Below are 18,233 nucleotides of genomic sequence, written 5' to 3'. Positions count from 1 at the left end.
AGATGCCGGGAGAGCAATGCAGGATGCACGCCAATTGCGACGCTGACCCTCGCAATCAGCCATACAACGCTTTGGCCTTCCCTGTCGGTACCCAGAAACCGTCGATACTCCTCACACGCCCGCCGAACGAGCCGCCATGGAAGTCGCGAGGCCCGATCGCGCCGTCTTCGCCTGAGAGGAGGATCGCGAGGCGGCCGGTTGGAGAGGCGCCTGTGAGAAGCGACTGTTAGCTGGCAGTCCCATGTGAGAGAAAGGCTCGAACGCACCGGAGACGACGAACGCGTCGGCGTGCTGGCTCAAGACGGTCAAGTCGCGCAGGAAGTACTGCGTCAACAGCACCTTGAGCGGCTTGGGGACATCACGGTTCCAGACCGCCTGATCCCATTCTCTCAAGAGCTTGTTGGCGCTGCCCTTCGGCGCGGCGAGGTCGGGCGTCAACTCGAGTCGGAGGATGTCGTTGTACCGCTTGAGCTCGTCGTAGGGTGGAGGAGAGGTGCGAAGGACGTTGTACGAGACGGCGGACGAGTCGGAGGTGAAGAGGGAGAAGAGGGTGGCGTTGCTGGTGAGTGCGACGAGGGTAGGTGTCGCAGTCGGAGGGAAGATGGTCGGCCTCGAGCGGGAGTAGCTGGGCGAAGCCATCGACGAGTGCGTGAGGCGGCGCACAGCATCCGAGACGCCCTCGAAGACCGCGCTGAGGTTGCCCGCCCGCTGTCTCTGGATGCCGTAGATCGACAGGTCTACCCGCGGCCTGTCTCCTGCCAGGTGAACGCCGACGACCGGCCCGCGGTCAGATCGGCGCGACACGCTGTACTCCCACTCTTCTTCCTCCTCTTCCTCCGCAGACTGCGATTCGACCGCGGCGGCATTTGAGCCGAGTTTGCGCCCGCCCCAGGTTGGCGAGTGCTTGCGGTGCCGCAGGCCGCCGCCTCCTAAACCCAGCTCCATCCGCTGCCGCCTAATCAACGTCGCGAGGTGGTCGTTCGGCCGCCAGACCTCGCGCAGGGCGGTGGAGAAGTCGGAGAACGAGTCCTCAAGCGCGGGAGGGAGAGTCTCGCCCTCCGGAAGGATGTGCCCGAGCGAACGGGTGCGGAGTTCCTCGACTGCGTTCGGGTCGAGCATCTCGTCCCGTACCCACTCGTCCGACTCGACTTCCTGCTCGCGACTCAGCCAGACTCGGTCTTTGCCTTGCCAGCGACGAGTGCCGACTTTTGTCGCGACGTCGGGCGAGAACCAGTCAACAGGTGGTCGACAGTAGATCGCGCGAGGGAGGAAGTAGTCGGTGATCGAGCCTACGCAAAGTGTTGTCAGCTCGTAGGAATGAGAACACGCAGAAGAAGCGGAGTGCACCGTAATTCCAACCAGAATCATCGCCCAGCAGGGTGTAGCCCAGCTTCTGCGCGATGACACCCGCCCGCAGGTAATGCAGCATCTCGCTACTGAACCCGTGCGAGTTGCCGAACTTGAAGAGCATGACGCGCTTGCAGACGGGCAAAGTCTCGCCATTCAGCGTCACGTCTCCCTCGCCCGCCTGAATGTCGCGCCATTTTCGCGGCAAGATCCACGACTCGCCCGAGCCGGCCATGGCCTGTTTGCGGTGCTTTGCCTGCGCTGCGATGGACTGGGCGGAGGGCGACATGAGGGACGGGCCGAAGTGCAGGACGGCGAAGAGGATGAGAGAGCCGGCAATGAGGCGGACTGCGAGCCTGGGGCGGATCGTGAAGCCCGCCGTCGGGCCTGTAAGGACGACATATCAGCCTGGCGAATCGTACGAAGCGCTGTAAGCTGTTCTCACCTCCGCTTCGACCCTCCCCACCTCGAACCGCGACGCCATCGAATCCTCCCGCGCCTCTCTTCGGGCTGCTGGGCGCCCTCGCTCCTGCGCCAGTCCGCTTCTGTGCGATAGAATCTCCCCGGACGTGTCCACGCCTGTCTGCGCCCGTGGATGTCGACATCGAGGGGGTCGTGTGTCGACGCAAACGGGGACGGAAGGGCGAAGTCTGGGAGCAGTCTGGGTGGCTAAGGACGGGTGTATCGAGTCGTCTAGCAAGCTGAGCGTCTGAACAAGCGTTTCCGGGGAGCCGCGAGCGAGAGTGTCGAGGAGGACCTTCGTCGTCGAGGTCCGCGAGGGTGTCGACGTCGCAACTTCGCTCCTTTCAGGTTCTGGCGTGTCAGATAGTATGATAAGTACTCACAGTCCACGCCAACATCGCTCAGCGACAACCTCGGCGAGCGAGCACCTTCGGCCCCCGACTCGTTCGGCTTCAGCTCTTGCTCTTCACTCTTACTCTTCTTGCTACGCTAGACGCTTGCTTGACAGCTCCTGTACATACACACCGGACCCACCAGCCAACCGTCAGATCCGATGCCGCGCTCCCGCACACCACGCACCGCCCTCCTCTCGCTCGCCAGCATCATCTCTCTCGCGGCAGCCTCACCCTTGAACCTGGTCGAGCGGAGTCCAGTGTCGGAAGGAGGTTACTACAACCCGACATCAAATGGCGGGCAGTGGCTCACGGTGCGTTGGCGATTCCTGCCGGAGCACCCTTTCGCCGAGCGAGGGTGGCGATGAAGGCATTCCCGTCGACTTGCGGCCTCGCTAATCAGCTCAATCACACAGCTCGCACGGGATACGTACCCTCCCGGTTTGGGCGAGCCGATCAACCTCGTCGTCTCGAGCGAGTCGGATGGCCTCCTCATGACGGACGACGGCTTCTTCGACTTTTGCGAGTCGATCAACTTTAGCGGCGAATGCTTGGGTCAGACGGGTGGCTTGCGGCAGGCGGCGAACCTGGGAGACGGAAAGGGGATGAGTGCGCTCACGCTTCCTCCCTCCAGAGTCTTCGTCGGGAGAGCTGACAGCCTTCTTCCCCTGCGCTGTCTTTCGCCCCCTTTCCCGCTGCTTCACTCGACTTGCCGCCATCGCAGTCAACCAGACCACCCTGCTGCGCGAGAACTTCGGCGACCCCTCCTTCGGCACCTGCCTCGAAACGGTCAAAGGCGGCTTCCACTTCCGAGTGTGGCGGCAGAACGGCTCCGAAGCGGATTCGGGCGCATGGTTCCTCGCGGCGAGTCAGGAGCAGAACTTGACGTTGCAGCACGGGATTCCTCCGAATGGGTCAGTTGAGATCCCTCGTCTGCCGTTCCTTCGTGCATGGCTGATGTCCGCTTCTTCCGCTAGGTACGACCTCGGTCGGGATCAAGTTGTCCAGCGCGCTATCGCATCAGGCGGCACCAAATCTCCCCTCACGAATCGCACGTTCACGACGACGGTCGCAAACGCTTCCGGTCCGGGTTACTACGCCGACGTTACGACGAGCCAGATCAATCACGGTATCGGGACGGATGGCGTCGTCGCTGTGCTGACCGTCAAGGTCACCTCGAACGGAAGCGTGAAATCGTCAGTCTTCCCGCTTTTTCAGCAGGTCGTTCCGAGACTGACCCTCTGGCTTGAACAGCACGTCGAGCGCCGTACCTGCACTCTCCCTATCTCGCCACGACCTCGCACGCATTGCTGGCGTCGCGCTAGCCAGCTGCCTCGCCCTCTCTCTCCTCATCTAGACGATAGACTCCCGATTCCCTGTTCATATCGTGTTGCACGCCGCCAGCTGAGCCGGCGCCTCTCCCTCCTTCGTATATACACTTTCTCCACCTAGACGACCCTTCAGAGCGTGCAAAGACACTCGTTTATCGCTTCATCACCGTTCTCGAGAGTCCAGCACCGCCCCTCTGGCCGCTTCGCCTCATGCTCGCTCGCTCACACCGCTCCGTGACTCGTTTGCTACCCGTCAATCACGCGAGAAGCCACTCTTCTACCTCTACATTGCGCCCGCACCGCTCCCACGCCCCTACAGCCTCTCACCGCGTCTGGGACTCGACCTCACTGCGCGCCCGCTTCATCCCCTTCCCGCTTCCTTCGACCGGCGCAATGGGCTCTCGGGCAGGATGGGACAGAGTGCTGGAGGATTACGCCAAACTGAAGAGGCCGGAGAAGGAGTTGCCGCCCGGTGTGTGGGTCACGAGCGACGAGAAGACGTAAGTTGCGCGTTCATTCGGCTGAAGTTCATTCGGCGTTCATTCGGCTGGACCTCTGTTCGGACGTGAGCACGATGTAGAACGTCTAAATTGATTTGACGCACGCAGGCTGACGATCTTCGACGGCTACGAGAAGGCCAAGTATCACCTCCTGATCATGCGTACGCCCTTTTCCTCGCGTCCCGACTATTCTTATGCTTGCAAACTCCTCGTCTAACTGATTTCACTGCTCCACAGCTCGCGTTCCTTTCCCGCTCGAATCAGGCGACACCGTCCCCGCCTCGCACCTCGTCAACCTCGCTTCCCTGCTCAAGTCCCCCCACGCGCTTGAAGTGCTGAAAGTGCTCGAGAGACAAGCCGACGAGGTGAAGGTGCGTCGAGGAGACTCTTCCCTCTCGGAATCGGCGCTAATTCGCGAGCCGAGCAGGATATGATCCGCGACGAGATGGAGAAGGAGGAAGGCTGGAGCTGGGATCTGCGGATAGGCTTCCATGCGGTGCGTTGGCAGAAGATCTTGCGTATCCACTTTGGACGAGACTGATGGTTGGTCATCGCAGGTCGAGTCGATGCGACATGTGCACCTGCACGTTATCTCGAGCGACATGCTCTCGCCTAAACTCAAGAACAAGAAGTGCGTCCCTTCGGTCGACGCACGGTGTATCTAAAAACGCTGTGGTGTGCTCGCGGCCGAGTTGGCCGAGCAACTCTGCTCACCTCCTGCTTTCTCGCGGCAGACACTGGAACTCCTTCCACCCGACACTCGGCTACTTCCTCCATCTTTCCGACGTCATCCGCGAGGTAGAGGGAGGGGGTTACGTGCTCGTGCGTATTTGCGCTCGTCGACGCCGCTCGCCCGCGTCTTGCTGACCTTGTCTTCTTCCGCAGGACTCGCGCGCATCATACGAAGCCCTTCTCAAAGAACCGCTCATCTCTACCTACCCGCCCTACGAGACCTTCAGGACTATACCGGACCTGCAGAGGCACTTGCAGCGCGAGTGGGAGAAGGAGGGTCGCAGGCGGAAACAGGCGCCGGGTCAACCTGGGGCAGCGTCGAAGGAAGGATGAATTCGGTAGGATGGCTGCCTGATGCGCTGTACATGCATTGTTGTGAAGCTCTCTGCGCAGTCTGATGCTGAGACGCACGAGAGGCGAGAGGCGTCCGTCTCGCTCACTCGCTTTTCGCTTACCTCGCTTTGCTAGTCGGAACTCCCGCGTGATCAGGTAGAGCGTCTAATCCACGACGTATGCTCAAGCAGCACAAAACCAAATGCAGACGGATAGCACATAACGACAATCCCGAAACCTATCCTCCTTCCGCAACGCAACTCGAAGCCGTCCGTCCCACTCCCCCTTCCCGTTCTCTAGTAGACAAAGCGGAAGTCTAGGCGCTTGCAACCTTCGTCGGTCGTCGTCTCGAGATCTGCATCGGACGCGGTCAGTCTCGAGGGAGATTGCAGGCGCGAACGAAGCGAAACTCACACTGCTTCTGCTCCTCGACCGACATGGCGTTCCACTTCCGCTCCTTGTGTGCGTTGCGGGCGCGGTAGTAGAGGAAGATGCCGGGACTGCGGAGAAAGCAGGGCATGAGTCAAGCGAGACGTGCAAGGGCGAGGAAGGGAGCGACTCACTACATAACGACCAAGTTCCAGGCAGCGATGGCGAGCAGAATGGTATTCCCGCGCTTGTAGCGAGGAGCGTCATCCGCTTGGTAGACTGGGGAAGGCGCAGGGAGTGAGCCTTGTCGCTCGAGCGTCGAAGGCAGGACACTTACTGTTCGCGCCAATGATTGCCGAGGTCTGCACTGCCATGTTGTACAGCCTGCGGGGTCGGAACTGTAATCAACTACGACGAAGAACAAGAGCGGCGACGCAAGAGTGGGGAAAGCGAGACTCACGACGCGGAGAAGGTGCGAGTGCGAACACTGCCGGCCAGCCTCGAGCACCAGGTCACTTGAACCGAGTGCGCGTACTGCGCGATGCGGAAAGCGTCAGCTTCTGAGCAGTTGGCGTGACAGGCTGGAGAGGTCGGACGTACGGGCGAGCCGAGAAGAACCGTTCTGCAGAGCGAGCGAGGTCAGCGACTTCGAAGCATTACGGCTCGGAGGGTGCGGTGCGAACGTACGCGAGCGCAAAGTACGTCCAAGGGCTGATCGGGTCGGGCAGCACGCGCAAAGGGATGAGGCAGGCAACGAACCAGACGTTCTGGATCGCGCAGATGGCCCAGCGATTGTTCGTGAGCTCTGACGCGATGGCGAGAAGGAGAAGCGTAACGATCGAGATGACTGCCAAACATAAATGTCAGCGGGTAAGCGGGAGAGAAGGAAGGGTCGACGAACTGGTGTTTGGCACGGCGAGGACGTTCGCCATGACCGTCGAGAATCCGAGCGACTTCATCGAGATCTGGAAGTAGCTATTGCGGATGATCAGGTCAGAGTGAGCACAGTCGCAAGGTGTAACGAGCGTCTCAGCGAAGACAGCGGGACGTACTAGCTGATCGGGTTGCCTGGGATACCAAACGTGAGGCCGAGCAAGTAAAGCGGCCAAAGATCATAGTCGCAAGCTGACTTCCAGAGAAGCTTCGGTGTGAGTGCTTGCCGGTTGTGCATGCTGGCCTTCGTCGGGTCGTCTCGCAAGACCTGCGAAGAATCGAAGGTTAGCTCCGTTCAAAGCGCGCAGACTACACAGCTTCGCGTGAGGACTTTGACGCACCTTGTTGACGATGATCTTGACTTCGCGGTCGGTGAAGTAGCCGTTCGGACGCCACTTCGCCTTCGTCTGCGACGGACCGGGCGTGAGGAGGAAGAAAGAGGCGATTCCGACGAGCAGCGTCAGGAGGCCCTCGATGAGGAACATCCTGTGTGCATGTCGATTTAGTCGAGGGATGAACGAGCCTTCAGAGAGTGAGGCTCACCAGCGCCACCCTGCGTATCCGCCGACTCCGCGCATCTTGAGCAGCCCGACCGCGAGGAAGGCGGTCAATGTATTGCTGCTGAAATTGATAGTATACCACCAGGACAAGCGGGTGACGAGTTCGCTCTTGGTGTCTGTAGGGGCCCGGATAGCGTCAGTGAGAGAGCGGGATGAGGAGCTAGGGCGGACGCACAGAAGTAGCTGAGGTAGAGGATGACATCGGGGACGAACCCTCCTTGTCCTGCTGCGATGAGGAACCGCAGCGCGAGGAATGAGGTGCGTCCGTTCATCCAGAACTGTGCAAAGGACAGGATCGAGAAGACGACCTGCAGCGGATCCGATCGTCAGTTTCGTGGCACCGTAGCACCGCCCAGATCTAGAGGCGCGGTGAGCTTACGATTTGAGTCGGAAGCCAGATGTCGACGCCAATCTTCTTGCCGATCATCTGCGAGGGCAGCTCGGCAATGAGGAAACCGAGCTTCGAGAGGGTGTTGCCGAGGTTGTAGCTGTAAGCGATAGGTCAGAACCTCCATGTGCGTTCAGAGGAGTAGCGCGAGGACGTACTCGCCGTGGGTCAAGCCGAGGTCCTTGAGCAGGTTGTCGGCCGTGGCGTTGGCCAAATTTGCACGGTCGATGTCGAGCGCCAGGAACATGATGGCGACCCATAGGAAAATCTTGATGTCAAGCTTCCGCTTGAGCGCCTTCTCCTCGCGGTTGGTCCAGCGGAACGACGGGTCGAAGGCGGCTTTATTCTCCCACTCGTCGCTCGGAGCGTACGCCGCCGCCAGCGGGCCGTCGTAGACGCTTTCCTGGGTCGCAACAGCGTCAGGGTCGTCGAAAGCTGAACGCTTCCGCACGCCGAGGAGACGCAGGATCGCGGCGCCTGCGCTGTGAGAGGCGATATCGGCGCGAGGGGCGAGAGGAGCGCGGGACGAGAGAGAGGTTGTTTCGCTCTTGTCGTATGTTGTCTCGCTCTTGCCGTATGCGTCGACCTTGTCGTCCTTCAAGTCGTCGAGGGAGTTGGCGGAGGGAGAACGAGCAGGCGAAACATGAAGTTGAGGTTGGGCCGGGAGAATCTCTACGTTGGCCAGAGAGGGAGCCATACTGAGGGAGCGGGATGCGCGAAGGAGTGATTTCGAGCGCAAGGACGAAGGAAGAATGAGATACAGCAAGGAGCGGACCTTCACGCAAGTCGAGCGAACCGGAAGCTCGTCAGAGAGCGGCCGTACGGCGTCTCCCGGCTGAAGATGGCGCAAAGGGTGATCGGATTGCCTCACGCAAAGCGTATCGTGCACTAGCGAGCCCCTTAACGCTAGCTCGCGACGGCGTTGCCCCGCTGTCCTCGCGCCATTCGTGCACGAAAGCACGCCGTGAGGGTCGTCCGCGGGCGACGCGCCGACCAGTCCGCCTGTTCACAGTGGTCCATCAGCAGCAGTGTAGCATAGCAGCAGCCCAGCAGGAGGTTGTGCACCGTTGTGGAAGCGTGCAAGATCCTCATCAGTTTCGCTCTCCCTTCGCCAACAACCTCGCTCCAGCTGGATGCTCTGCTCGGCTGATGCAATCCTTGCGCACACTCTGTTGCGAGCCGCAGTTGTGCTCGCAAGCCGACCGAAGCGGTGCTTCTCCCGCTCCATCGCGCACTCGCTCGTATTGGGTCGTCGCACGCCATTTCACCGGTCTTCGTGCTGATTTGGCTTACTGATGCTCCATGTATCGTGCTGAGCCCCGCTCGTCTCACCCGCCTCCCGCTCTCTCCATTTCCTCACCCTTCCACACCTTCTCCTCATGCCTTCCGTCACTCAAATCGAGCCTGCTGTTGCCTCCCTCCGCCTCAACGGCGAGTACGACAGTCTCGAAGTGCCGAAGAGCACGTCGAAGGCTGGCGGAACCCCGTACAAGTTCGTCCCCTTCCTCCGCCCACCATTGCAAACTCGGACCCATCATTGACCGAACCTCACGTATCCATCCGTAGGTACGCTCGCTTCCTGCCCGAATGGACGACCAGTCTCAAGCTGCCGCCGCTGGAGCCCTTCGAGCATGTCGACCCGGGCAAGCGGGCGCTGTCGGACCCAGAGCCTCGCTCATTCCTCAAGACTGCCATCGTCAAGGATATCACGCCCGAGTTCGGCAGCGAGATCTCCGGCGACATCGACCTGACCAAGCTCACTGACCGCGAGAGGGATCAACTCGCCCTCTTTGTCGCTCAACGCGGCGTCGTCGCCTTCCGCGGACAGGAGAACTTCATCGACGCCGACTACGATTGGTGGGTCAAGGACTGGACATCGTACTTTGGCAGGCCGCACATCCACCCGGTCTCTGGTCAACCGAAGGGTTACCCCGAGCTCCACCTCGTTTGGCGCGAGGACACGGGCACGACCGACGAGCGCTTCTACGAAGGTCGCCTCACCACCACTACGACTCATTCGTGAGCTCAGCGTACTTATAAGACGTTTTTGCGCGAGACTGACACCTCCCCTCGCCCAGGGACGTCTCGTACGAGCTGCAGCCGCCCGGCCTGACCGCGCTCTTCTTGTTCGACACGCCCGCTTCCGGCGGCGACACGCTCTTCTTCGACCAGGTCGAGGCGTACAACCGCTTGTCGCCCTCGTTCCGCGCCTACCTCGAGACGCTTCAGGTTGAACACTCTGGCTACGAGCAGGCCAGCCGCGCAGCCGCTCTTCACGGCGAAAACACCATCAAGCGTCAGCCGGTCAAGAACGTCCACCCGCTCGTTCGCCGCCATCCCGTTACTGGCGCCAAGGCGCTCTATGTCAACCCAGGCTTCTCCCGCCGGATCGTCGGCCTGAAGCAGGAGGAGAGCGACGGCTTGCTTCGCATCCTCTAGTAAATCTTCCAGCCTCGTTGCACTCAAGTGAAGCTGACTGGGACTTTTGCAGCGACCACATCGAGAAAGGCCACGACTTCCAGGCTCGCGTCCGCTGGGGAGAGCTTGGCACGGTGACCCTCTGGGACAGCACGTCTCTTCCAGCACTCATGATGTCGACTCAAGACTGACATCCTCGTATGTGTCCCACAGACCGCATCACGGCTCACTCAGCGCTCATCGACTGGCACAAGGGCATGAACGGAGGACGTCGCCACGGCGCCCGTCTCACGCCTCAAGCCGAGAGGCCCTTCATCTAAGCGTGCCAGCCATCGCCCAGTCTCTGTAGTCCTCTTCTTACGTGCAGTAACTAAGCAGTATCCTAAACGCTGCAAGATGCGGGAAGAGCACTACGTCTCGCTGCGAAGTGGGTCTCCATTCTCAAGCGTTCTCCCTACTCGGCACGTCCATTCCCGACAGCTGCTACTCGCTCAGCACTCTCGTTCAACTACGCGGCGTCACTGTTAGCGAACGTTGACAGCAGTCGGGAACGCCGCGCAACTCAACCTTCACCGGTCCTCGTTCGGCGTTGACGACCCGCTATCGTCGATGTGGGCGTCGAGTAGCTGGGCGGCTTCGCGCACGAGATCGTACGCATAGTCGCGCTCGCCGCGCAGGACGTCAGCCTCGTGCTTGAGCGCAGCGTTGTCCTCCTCGAGCGAAGCCTTCTCCCGCTTGAGCCTTTGCAGTGTCGCATCGAGGTCGGCGAAGCGGTTGCGGAGAGAGATGTAGCGCACGCGCATCTGCAGATGGAGGAACGTTAGCTCGCGAAGCGAGAAATTGAGGAAGAAGGTCGGACGCACCTGCATGTACGTCGTCACAGGTGCCTGCGGGTCGTCGTACAGCGCCTTGGGCTTGTTGGCGTCGATTTCGGGAGGGAGAGAGCCGGGAGCGAGGGTCGGGACAGCGGGAGATTCGGCGAGAATGAGTAGCTGCTCGGCGCTGTAGACGAAGCGAGGATCGGAAGCCGTCCTGATTTGACCGCTCCGCGCTGCACATTTCCTGAGCTCCTCCTTTGCCTTAACCGCTTGAGCAGCAAACTGGGTCGCGCGACGCTCGACCATCTTCTTCTCCGCTTCGAGCTCTGCGATCCGCTTCGCCGACGTCGCCTTGAGCACTTCGTGCTCTTCGCTGAGCTGTTGACGCCGGAAGCGAACCGTCTCGACCTCGGCGAAAAGCTTCTTCTTCTCCGCGACCTCCGTGTCGAGGCGGGCTTCGAGGTCAGCGATGCGTCGGGCCGCCTCGTCGTGCTCGACTGGCGAAAGGAGCGCCTCCGTCCTCGGGCTGTTCTGCGCGACGGCCAGCTCGGTTTCGAGCCGTGCCGTCTCCTGGAGAAGCTTGTCGAGCTCCTTTTGTCGCTTGATCGCGAGTTTCTCGGCCTTCTGGCAACGCTCGGTGGCCGTCTCGAGCTTCTCCTGCGCAGACTGGAGCTTCGCGTCGACAATGTCGGTCTGCTTGTGCGTGTCCTCGATGTCCATGTCCCGCAGCTCGACGAGGGTCTCCAACTCGGTGATACGCCCTCGAGCGAGTTCGAGAAGGGAGATCGTCTCGTTCAAGCGCTCCTCCGTTTCGGCGGCCTCCTTCTGGCGCTCGTCGAGGTGGTCGTCCGAGTAGATGAGCGCGCGAACCGCATCCTTGAGCTTGACCTCAAGAGCGTCGACCTCGCCCTGCTTCGCCGCGACGTCCGCCTTGTACTGCTCGACCTGCGCCTCGAGCCGCGAGACAGAGGACTCGAGCACATCGACTTGACGACGAGCCGACTCGACGATTTCGTCCTGCTTCTTCTCCCGCGCACCCGCCTCATCTCGCACCTCCTGAAGCAGCTTCTCCCGGTCATTCAGCTTCTGCTCGAGCTCCTTGAGCTTTTCGTTCGCCGACGCAAGCTCCTGCTCATGCTGCCTGCGGAGACGAGTCGCTTCGTGATTGTCGGCGCGAAGGTTGCTCTGAATGGTCGACTCGACAGCGCGTTCGAAGAGTGGAGTCGGGGTGAGCTTCGGGCTCGTGCGTGGTGAGGGAGGCGAAGGAGGATAATTGTGCGACGGAGCGGCTGGCTGCGTCGAGGGAATCGAGGAGGCGGCTGCAGGAGTTTCCGGCGGAAGGAGCGCCCTCATCTTGGCGAGCGTCGCCTGCTTCGCCTTGATTTCCGGCTTCGGAACGGTGGACTTCGAAGGCAGAGACGAGGTCGAAGCGGGCGTGACGGTAGGTTTGGCGAGGGAAGCGGGACTGGGCGTCGAGGGAACGTAGCCGGGAGGCGCCCACTTTGAGTAGACAGGCGAGCTTGCACGACTCGTCGAGGTAGTAGACGTCTTTACGGCGACAGGAGAAGGCGGAGGCGAAGCAGGAGAGACGGAAGGGACGCCTGAGGGATGCAAGGAGGAAAAGGTCAGTCTGCGTCTTGGTAAGCGGGAAAGGAGACGACCCACCGGACTGGCCCGTCTCAGCCGACGCTTCGCCCTTCGACACATCCTTCCAAGCGCTCCCCGCACCACCCTTCGGAACGTACTCGAACTCGCCCTCCTCACTCCCTCCGCTCGACCTCCTCTCCCCAGCGACTGTACTGCCCGCCTCGGATCCGCTGCTTGTGGCGAGCTCGATATCACTAGAGCGGTTTAGAAGCGAGAAGGGGCTACTCGTGGTCGAGGATGCGGTGTTCGACGAGCGGGAGGGGGTGGTCGAGGCGGAGAGGGCGCCGGGCGCGGTGGAGCTCGGAGAGTCGGGCTCCACAGCAGACGGAGAGTGCTCTGAAGCCATGTGAGCGCGCTTGCAGGCCTGCAGAGCGAGGTGAGCCCAAACGAGGGGAGGAAAGAAGGAAAGAGGCGAGCGGGGACGAAGACAGCTCGTCTGGAAGAGACGCGAGGTCAAGGCGCTCGTGAGCCTCCTTTCCAGACAGGAGCGCCGGAAAGTCCGTGGAACGAGAATGCTGGTTTGCTGAGGGTGAGCGGCGGAAGGGAAACATCTATCCTGCGGTACAACTGGGGGGGAACGACTAGGGAAACCACGGAAGCGCCCTCTATACCTTGATCTGCGCCGCCTTCTGCCTCAGCTGTGCGATCCTGAGCGCCTCCTTCGCGACCTTGCTCGGCCTTCTCAAAGTCGCGCCAGCGGCGAGGACAAGGCTGAGGAGGACGAGCGAGCCTGCCTGGTGCGTCGCGGCGAGGTGTGTCGGAACCAGGTAGAGGAGCGTCGTAATGCCGAGCGTGAGCTGCAGTACCGACATGTGTAGCGAGCCCTTGATAAGGCGGTAGGTCAGAGGTGGAAGTTGCGAGCGGATGTGAGGGCGGCGGGCGTAGAGGAACAGCGAGACCACCGAGAAGAAGGTGGTGTAGGCCTGTGGAAACGAGTCAGCGACAGGTCTGTGAGCTGGAGCCAATAGGACGCACGAGCATGCGGTGGTCGAACTGGACCGTTGTCGGGTTCTCGAAGAGGTTGCGCCACCGGTCCGACTTGTCAGCCTTGCGGCAGTAGAAATCCTTGTTGAGCTCGTATGAAGGCGGGTGGAGCTTGCCGCCCATGAGCGGCCACTCGTTGTAGATCAGGCCAGCATCGAGCCCGGCGACGAAGGCGCCTGCGGGATGAACCATCAGAACATACGTTGAACGGAGCACGAGAAGTATGCGCACCCGAGAGAGCCGTCGTGAAGACGAGCGCGGTCAACGCCGTGACGAGAACGCGAGTCCGGCCCGCAACCTTGCCCTCCAACCCGCGAATCGTCTCCTCAACTGTCTTCCACCCACCGAGTCCCTGCATCTTCTTCGCCAGCTTCCAGTCCCTCGCAGCACCGATGCCGAATCGTACGCACGCCGAGTAGACGAGGAACGCCAAGCCGAGGTGAGCCGCGAGACGGTACTGGCTGACGCGAGGGACACCACCGAGGTCCTGTACGCTCTGCTCGTCCAGTCCGCTCTTGACCATGTACCAACCCATCGCGCCCTGTGCGCCGATGAGCGAGGCGATACCGAAGAGGGCGAAGAGCGCGCCCCCGCCGAGTTTGCGGGCGTAGACGAAGTAAGGGATCGGGGCGAGGAAGGCGACGCCGATGATGCGGCCGAGAATGCGGTGCGACCATTCCCACATGTATATCGTCTTGAAGTCCTGAAGCGTGATGTGCTGGTTGTTGCTGTTTGGCGTTGCGAAGGTCAGCTGAGAGAGTCGCCTTGGAAGGGAACTGGACGCACATCTTCCATTCGGGGGTGAGCTTGTATTTCTTAAATTCCTCCTCCCACTCGGCCTGCGACATGGGCAGCTTGACGCCCTTGATAACGTTCCATTCGGTGATGGACAGCCCACTCTCGGTCAAGCGGGTCATGCCGCCGACCACGACGATGGCAAAGACGAGGCCGCCGATAACGAACAGGTACCGGGAGACGAGGGGCGAAGTGAGGGGAACTTCGGGAGGATCAGGGTAGGTGGAAGAGGAGGAGCCGGACGAGGAGGAGTCGATGGCAGCGGTTGCAAGGGAGCGGGCGGACCGAGCGACGTTTTGTCGCAGTGCTGTGAGTGACGAGGCGGCGAAGGATGCGTTTCGAGGCTGTAGGCGCAGCGGAGAGTCAGGCGAGATCCTGGGTGGACTTGGCCGGTTCTCGAGATCGCTCCGTCAACACGGCCTGGCGCGACGGTTCTCGGCTCGCCCGCATAGCACGCCTTCGTGTCGTACAAAGCCCGTCAGCAACAAAGGAAGTCAGCGCACCTGTCGAAGAGCCGCGAAGACCCGACCGCCCGCAAGGAATCCTCCCTCAACCGCTGTCCGCGCCTGTCCCGCGCCCGCCGAGTACAGTCTCCGTGCCCCTACGGCTGTCCCCCACGCCTGCACGCCTGCTCGCGAGCGAGCGAAGTGTGCGATCGCCGGAGTCGAGGTCGACTTGGGGACGGCGAGTCGTGCTGAGGATGCGGCGGCGCCTGCGAGTGGCCGCCACGCAGCATGTGATACCATGGCGAGGTTGCGCTGTCTGTCTAGGCAGAGAACAGGCGCTCGGACGAGGACTGTAGCGGTTCAAGCGATTCGTCGAGGGGAGAGATTCGTGAAGTCGCTGGTTGGACACCTTTCACCCAGCCAACAGCGAGACGTAGGAGACATGCTCGCCCGTGTACTGCTCAGGACACGGCCATCAGCCCTCGCAGCCCGCCCGCAACCACTGCGACCGTCTCTCGCCTCCTCGTTCCCCCGCTTCATCAGCTCGACCGCACCACTCCGTGACAGCGCAACAGACGGCGAGGAGGCACTCAGGAAGAAGCTGGCAGAGTCTCTCGAGGGCGCAAAGGTCCAGGTGCAGGACGTCTCAGGTGTGTTGCCCCTCGCTCTCCTCCTGCTTCCCCGTCCGAGGTTTGACGACAGTGTGCTGGGATTGGAGGCCTGTTGGGGGCTGGCTCGCAGTCGTGCATATTCAGTGGGTGTACAGAAGTACTGACAACTCCGCACTGGCCTTCCTGCGTTATCTTCGCCCTCCCTTCTCCTCCTCGCAGGCGGTTGCGGCACCTTCTACGCCATCTCGGTCGAGCACGAATCGTTCAAGGGTCTCTCGATGATCAAGCAGCATCGCATCGTCAACGAGCTCCTCAAGGACGACATCAAGGGGATGCACGGCCTGCAACTCAAGACCAAGGCGCCCTAGGACGGCTTCCACTCCCCTCCCACGCCTCTCGCCCTCTCCACCTTGTTGTACTATTCTCGCCTCACTCACGCAACGATGCATATGCGACACAAGTGCACGACTGGACTCCCGAGCCTGGTCCCAGGCGCACGAGTCTTGCTACTTCTCCTCCGCCCGCTCGAAGTCCGCCTCTGTCCGCCCGCTTGTCTCGCCTGCCAGCTGGGAGTCTCCGCTACGATTCTGTGCTGTCCTTGCAAGCCTGTGATACTCCCCTGAGCCTCTCCTCGCTTGATGCTCACGTTGCGACGCGACCGCGAAGGCCTCCTCGACGACCGTCACCCTCGCTCTGCTTCCGTCACCTCGCTCGCTCGCCTTGTTGCTCGTCCGGCTTCTTGCTTACTCTTTAAAGACACGGCTCCTTGATTCTGCGGGACTCGCACGATGGCTACACCGACGCGCACCGCTTCGACCGCCGAGGATGCTGTGGGGACGGGTGATGCTCGAGGGACAGGTCTGAAGCGCAGGAAGGTGGAGGACGTGCAGAAGGGTTCAAAGGCTGCAGAGCGAAGGTTCGTTCATTCCGCGAAGCCATTCGGCCAGCACGAACTGACCGTCACATCCTCGTCTCCTCCAGACAAGCGCCTCCCACGCCTCCCTCTTCCTCCCGCCGACGCACAGCTTCTGCAGCAACGTCTTCCGCTACATCACCCTCGCCCGCTTCTCCCAAACTCCTCGTCAAGCTAAACGGACGCGTCTACCGTCCCCGTTCGCCCGACGACTTGCGCACAAAGGCCGAACACGAAGCCGACATGCTTCTCTCCGAGCCTATCGAAACTGTCGAAGACCTCGAGTTGGAGAAGCGCGCTAAGAGACGAAAGGAGATCGAGATTGAGATGCAGCGCGAGCGGATGAGGGACGTGACGGAGAGTCCGTCCAACAAGGGGAAGGGGAAGGGCAGGATGCTCGTCTACGACAGCGACGACGACGATCTCGATGTTGCGTTTCCTAAGAAGGCCAAGGCGCCGGCTTTCTCCCTCGCAACGCCCACCAAGTCGCCTCGTCTTTCGAGCGACAGACCCGTCACACCTCCTCCTCGCCCGTCGACCAAGCTCCCTCTCAGCCCTTCACCCTCTCTCGGTCTCCCCTTTGCATTCCAGACGTCCTCGCCACGCACATCTACCGCAACACCTCTCCCCGCGCCGCTCGCCTCGCTCCTCTCCCTCCACTCCGCCCTCGAACGCGCCCTAATCATCCACCTGTCGACTGCCGGCTCCACCATCGCCTCAAGCATCTCAGACGTCGACTCGGCATCGAACGAGGCGAAAGTCAAGATGGCCAACTTGATCGACTTGCCGACTTTGACCCGCATGCTCGAGAGTTCGGGCAAAAGGTTTGGCGAGAACGAGTTGAGGCGCCTCGTGTGGGTTTGGCAGGGTGCTGGAGGACTGTCGCGCGGCGATACGGCCGACGAGCTCGGTGGATCGCCGAGGGGACGGAACACGGTCGTCTTGGGTCGTGACGGCGAAGACGAAGTCGGCGGGATGGGCTTCGTCGTGTCCCGCGCACGCGTCGCCTCGACCTCCTCCTCGGCAGGCCCTCGCGTCTCGCAGACCTACGGACTGGGCATCTCCGTCACGCTCCGTACGAACCCGCAACTCCCGAAACTCGAGCTCGTCTCGCCTTCGAGCGGAAAGAGGCGGAACAGCGCTGCGCCGCCCAGCCCTAGCAGTGTAGGGAAGGGCAGGGACGGGATGAGTATCGTCGCGTTGTGGACGCAGGGGAAGGAGCAGAGGAGGAAGGAGGTCGAGCGGAGGTTGCGAAGGTGGGCTGAAAGGCAGGTCAAGGCCGAAGAGGTGCGTCTCCTCGTGGTTTTTCTCGTCATTGAGCAGGTTCAGCTCACAGCGCACTGCTCCGCTAGATGGACGAGGACGAGCCAGACTCGATCCGCTTCGGCTCAACCGACAACAGAGTCCCTCTCGCCGCCCTTCCCCTGCTCACGCCCGCCGTCCCCGCCATCCCGTCCACGACTACGCCAAGCCCAAAGAAGGCGTCTACTCCGGTGATGCCCACGCCTGGACAGGCGAAGCTTCCGATCGTCTCGCCCGCCAACTCCGTCGATACGCTGCTGAAGGGCAAGCCGATCAAAGCGAAGGGCGGGAGTGTCGCTGACCGCGACAGGGCGCGACGAGAGCGAGTGCGTTCGGTCCCTTCTCCTCGACCTTGAGCGGGAGTTGACAGCTTCTCGCTCCGAACAGATCCAAGCGAAACAGGCGGCGCACCAGAAGTCCGCCTACCACGCCTCCTTTTCGGCCCTCTCCACGGGCGAGTCGTCGCCGACAAAGCGCTCGCTGAAGCGCCACGCCGGCCAACTCGACGGCTTCGACGCAGCAGACAGCATCTCGGCGCCCATCACGCCCCAGGACATCCACAAGCGGAACGCGATGATGAGTCGGCTTGGAAGCGTTGCGGATGTCGTTGCGATGAGGCTCAACGGAAGGCCGATGCTGTTTGAGGAGGTCTGTACGGCAGTCGCGAACAGCCCGCTGCTCTCGATCGGTTTCGGTGCGTCGTCCTTTCGCCTCTCGCTTCTAACTTTCGCTCACGCACTGTCACACGCGCAGACGAAGCCGACCAGTCCATCACCTTCCTCGCTCAACACTTCTCCGAATTTTGCTACACCAAAATGGTCGGTCGCGAGCGATGGCTTTACCTACGCGGCGTACAGCGGGCCATAGACATCAAGGAGCTCGTGAAGGCGGAGTTGGCGAAGTCGGCGCAGGCGCTGCAGGCCAGTGCGTAGATCTTGCAATACCCTCTCTT

General features: G+C 61.5%; 9 protein-coding genes across 9 annotated transcripts; 5 read left to right on the top strand and 4 right to left on the bottom strand.

The window, feature by feature from the left end:
• Nucleotides 1-55: 55 nt before the first annotated feature.
• RHTO_06909 (uncharacterized protein) lies at nucleotides 56-1,952 on the bottom strand (the record flags this gene model as incomplete). Its single annotated transcript, XM_016420568.1, has 4 exons — nucleotides 56-210; nucleotides 267-1,289; nucleotides 1,348-1,734; nucleotides 1,793-1,952. 4 exons carry the CDS (start codon nucleotides 1,950-1,952, stop codon nucleotides 56-58), a joined length of 1,725 nt encoding a protein of 574 aa, XP_016274969.1.
• Nucleotides 1,953-2,362: 410 nt separating this feature from the next.
• On the top strand, nucleotides 2,363-3,558 carry RHTO_06908 (uncharacterized protein; the record flags this gene model as incomplete). Its single annotated transcript, XM_016420567.1, has 5 exons — nucleotides 2,363-2,515; nucleotides 2,618-2,810; nucleotides 2,926-3,115; nucleotides 3,179-3,397; nucleotides 3,456-3,558. The coding sequence occupies 5 exons, from the start codon at nucleotides 2,363-2,365 to the stop codon at nucleotides 3,556-3,558; spliced, it is 858 nt and encodes a 285-aa protein (XP_016274968.1).
• Nucleotides 3,559-3,925: 367 nt separating this feature from the next.
• Nucleotides 3,926-5,097, top strand: RHTO_06907 (forkhead-associated domain histidine triad-like protein; the record flags this gene model as incomplete). Its single annotated transcript, XM_016420566.1, has 7 exons — nucleotides 3,926-4,032; nucleotides 4,141-4,193; nucleotides 4,270-4,403; nucleotides 4,460-4,528; nucleotides 4,590-4,663; nucleotides 4,767-4,854; nucleotides 4,918-5,097. The coding sequence occupies 7 exons, from the start codon at nucleotides 3,926-3,928 to the stop codon at nucleotides 5,095-5,097; spliced, it is 705 nt and encodes a 234-aa protein (XP_016274967.1).
• A 296-nt stretch (nucleotides 5,098-5,393) lies between these two features.
• RHTO_06906 (major facilitator superfamily protein) lies at nucleotides 5,394-8,044 on the bottom strand (the record flags this gene model as incomplete). Its single annotated transcript, XM_016420565.1, has 14 exons — nucleotides 5,394-5,452; nucleotides 5,512-5,597; nucleotides 5,661-5,745; nucleotides 5,804-5,850; nucleotides 5,927-6,000; nucleotides 6,067-6,088; nucleotides 6,154-6,313; nucleotides 6,368-6,441; nucleotides 6,519-6,667; nucleotides 6,741-6,885; nucleotides 6,943-7,075; nucleotides 7,135-7,267; nucleotides 7,339-7,447; nucleotides 7,506-8,044. The coding sequence occupies 14 exons, from the start codon at nucleotides 8,042-8,044 to the stop codon at nucleotides 5,394-5,396; spliced, it is 1,815 nt and encodes a 604-aa protein (XP_016274966.1).
• A 682-nt stretch (nucleotides 8,045-8,726) lies between these two features.
• Nucleotides 8,727-10,085, top strand: RHTO_06905 (alpha-ketoglutarate dependent taurine dioxygenase; the record flags this gene model as incomplete). The annotated part of the gene is made up of 5 exons (XM_016420564.1): nucleotides 8,727-8,839; nucleotides 8,914-9,366; nucleotides 9,426-9,785; nucleotides 9,839-9,915; nucleotides 9,979-10,085. 5 exons carry the CDS (start codon nucleotides 8,727-8,729, stop codon nucleotides 10,083-10,085), a joined length of 1,110 nt encoding a protein of 369 aa, XP_016274965.1.
• A 249-nt stretch (nucleotides 10,086-10,334) lies between these two features.
• RHTO_06904 (uncharacterized protein) lies at nucleotides 10,335-12,576 on the bottom strand (the record flags this gene model as incomplete). The annotated part of the gene is made up of 3 exons (XM_016420563.1): nucleotides 10,335-10,568; nucleotides 10,629-12,184; nucleotides 12,249-12,576. 3 exons carry the CDS (start codon nucleotides 12,574-12,576, stop codon nucleotides 10,335-10,337), a joined length of 2,118 nt encoding a protein of 705 aa, XP_016274964.1.
• A 259-nt stretch (nucleotides 12,577-12,835) lies between these two features.
• On the bottom strand, nucleotides 12,836-14,755 carry RHTO_06903 (cytochrome c oxidase assembly protein COX15; the record flags this gene model as incomplete). The annotated part of the gene is made up of 5 exons (XM_016420562.1): nucleotides 12,836-13,153; nucleotides 13,206-13,390; nucleotides 13,446-13,942; nucleotides 14,001-14,353; nucleotides 14,513-14,755. 5 exons carry the CDS (start codon nucleotides 14,753-14,755, stop codon nucleotides 12,836-12,838), a joined length of 1,596 nt encoding a protein of 531 aa, XP_016274963.1.
• A 142-nt stretch (nucleotides 14,756-14,897) lies between these two features.
• Nucleotides 14,898-15,434, top strand: RHTO_06902 (BolA domain protein; the record flags this gene model as incomplete). The annotated part of the gene is made up of 2 exons (XM_016420561.1): nucleotides 14,898-15,105; nucleotides 15,286-15,434. 2 exons carry the CDS (start codon nucleotides 14,898-14,900, stop codon nucleotides 15,432-15,434), a joined length of 357 nt encoding a protein of 118 aa, XP_016274962.1.
• Nucleotides 15,435-15,854: 420 nt separating this feature from the next.
• RHTO_06901 (uncharacterized protein) lies at nucleotides 15,855-18,213 on the top strand (the record flags this gene model as incomplete). The annotated part of the gene is made up of 5 exons (XM_016420560.1): nucleotides 15,855-15,982; nucleotides 16,048-17,266; nucleotides 17,332-17,607; nucleotides 17,669-17,975; nucleotides 18,035-18,213. The coding sequence occupies 5 exons, from the start codon at nucleotides 15,855-15,857 to the stop codon at nucleotides 18,211-18,213; spliced, it is 2,109 nt and encodes a 702-aa protein (XP_016274961.1).
• Nucleotides 18,214-18,233: the final 20 nt, after the last annotated feature.

This window comes from Rhodotorula toruloides (assembly GCF_000320785.1).
Source record: "Rhodotorula toruloides NP11 unplaced genomic scaffold Scaffold5, whole genome shotgun sequence".
NCBI lineage: Eukaryota > Fungi > Basidiomycota > Microbotryomycetes > Sporidiobolales > Sporidiobolaceae > Rhodotorula > Rhodotorula toruloides.
The sequence above is the reverse complement of the archived record's forward strand: the minus strand, read 5'-3'. Positions and strand labels throughout refer to the sequence as shown.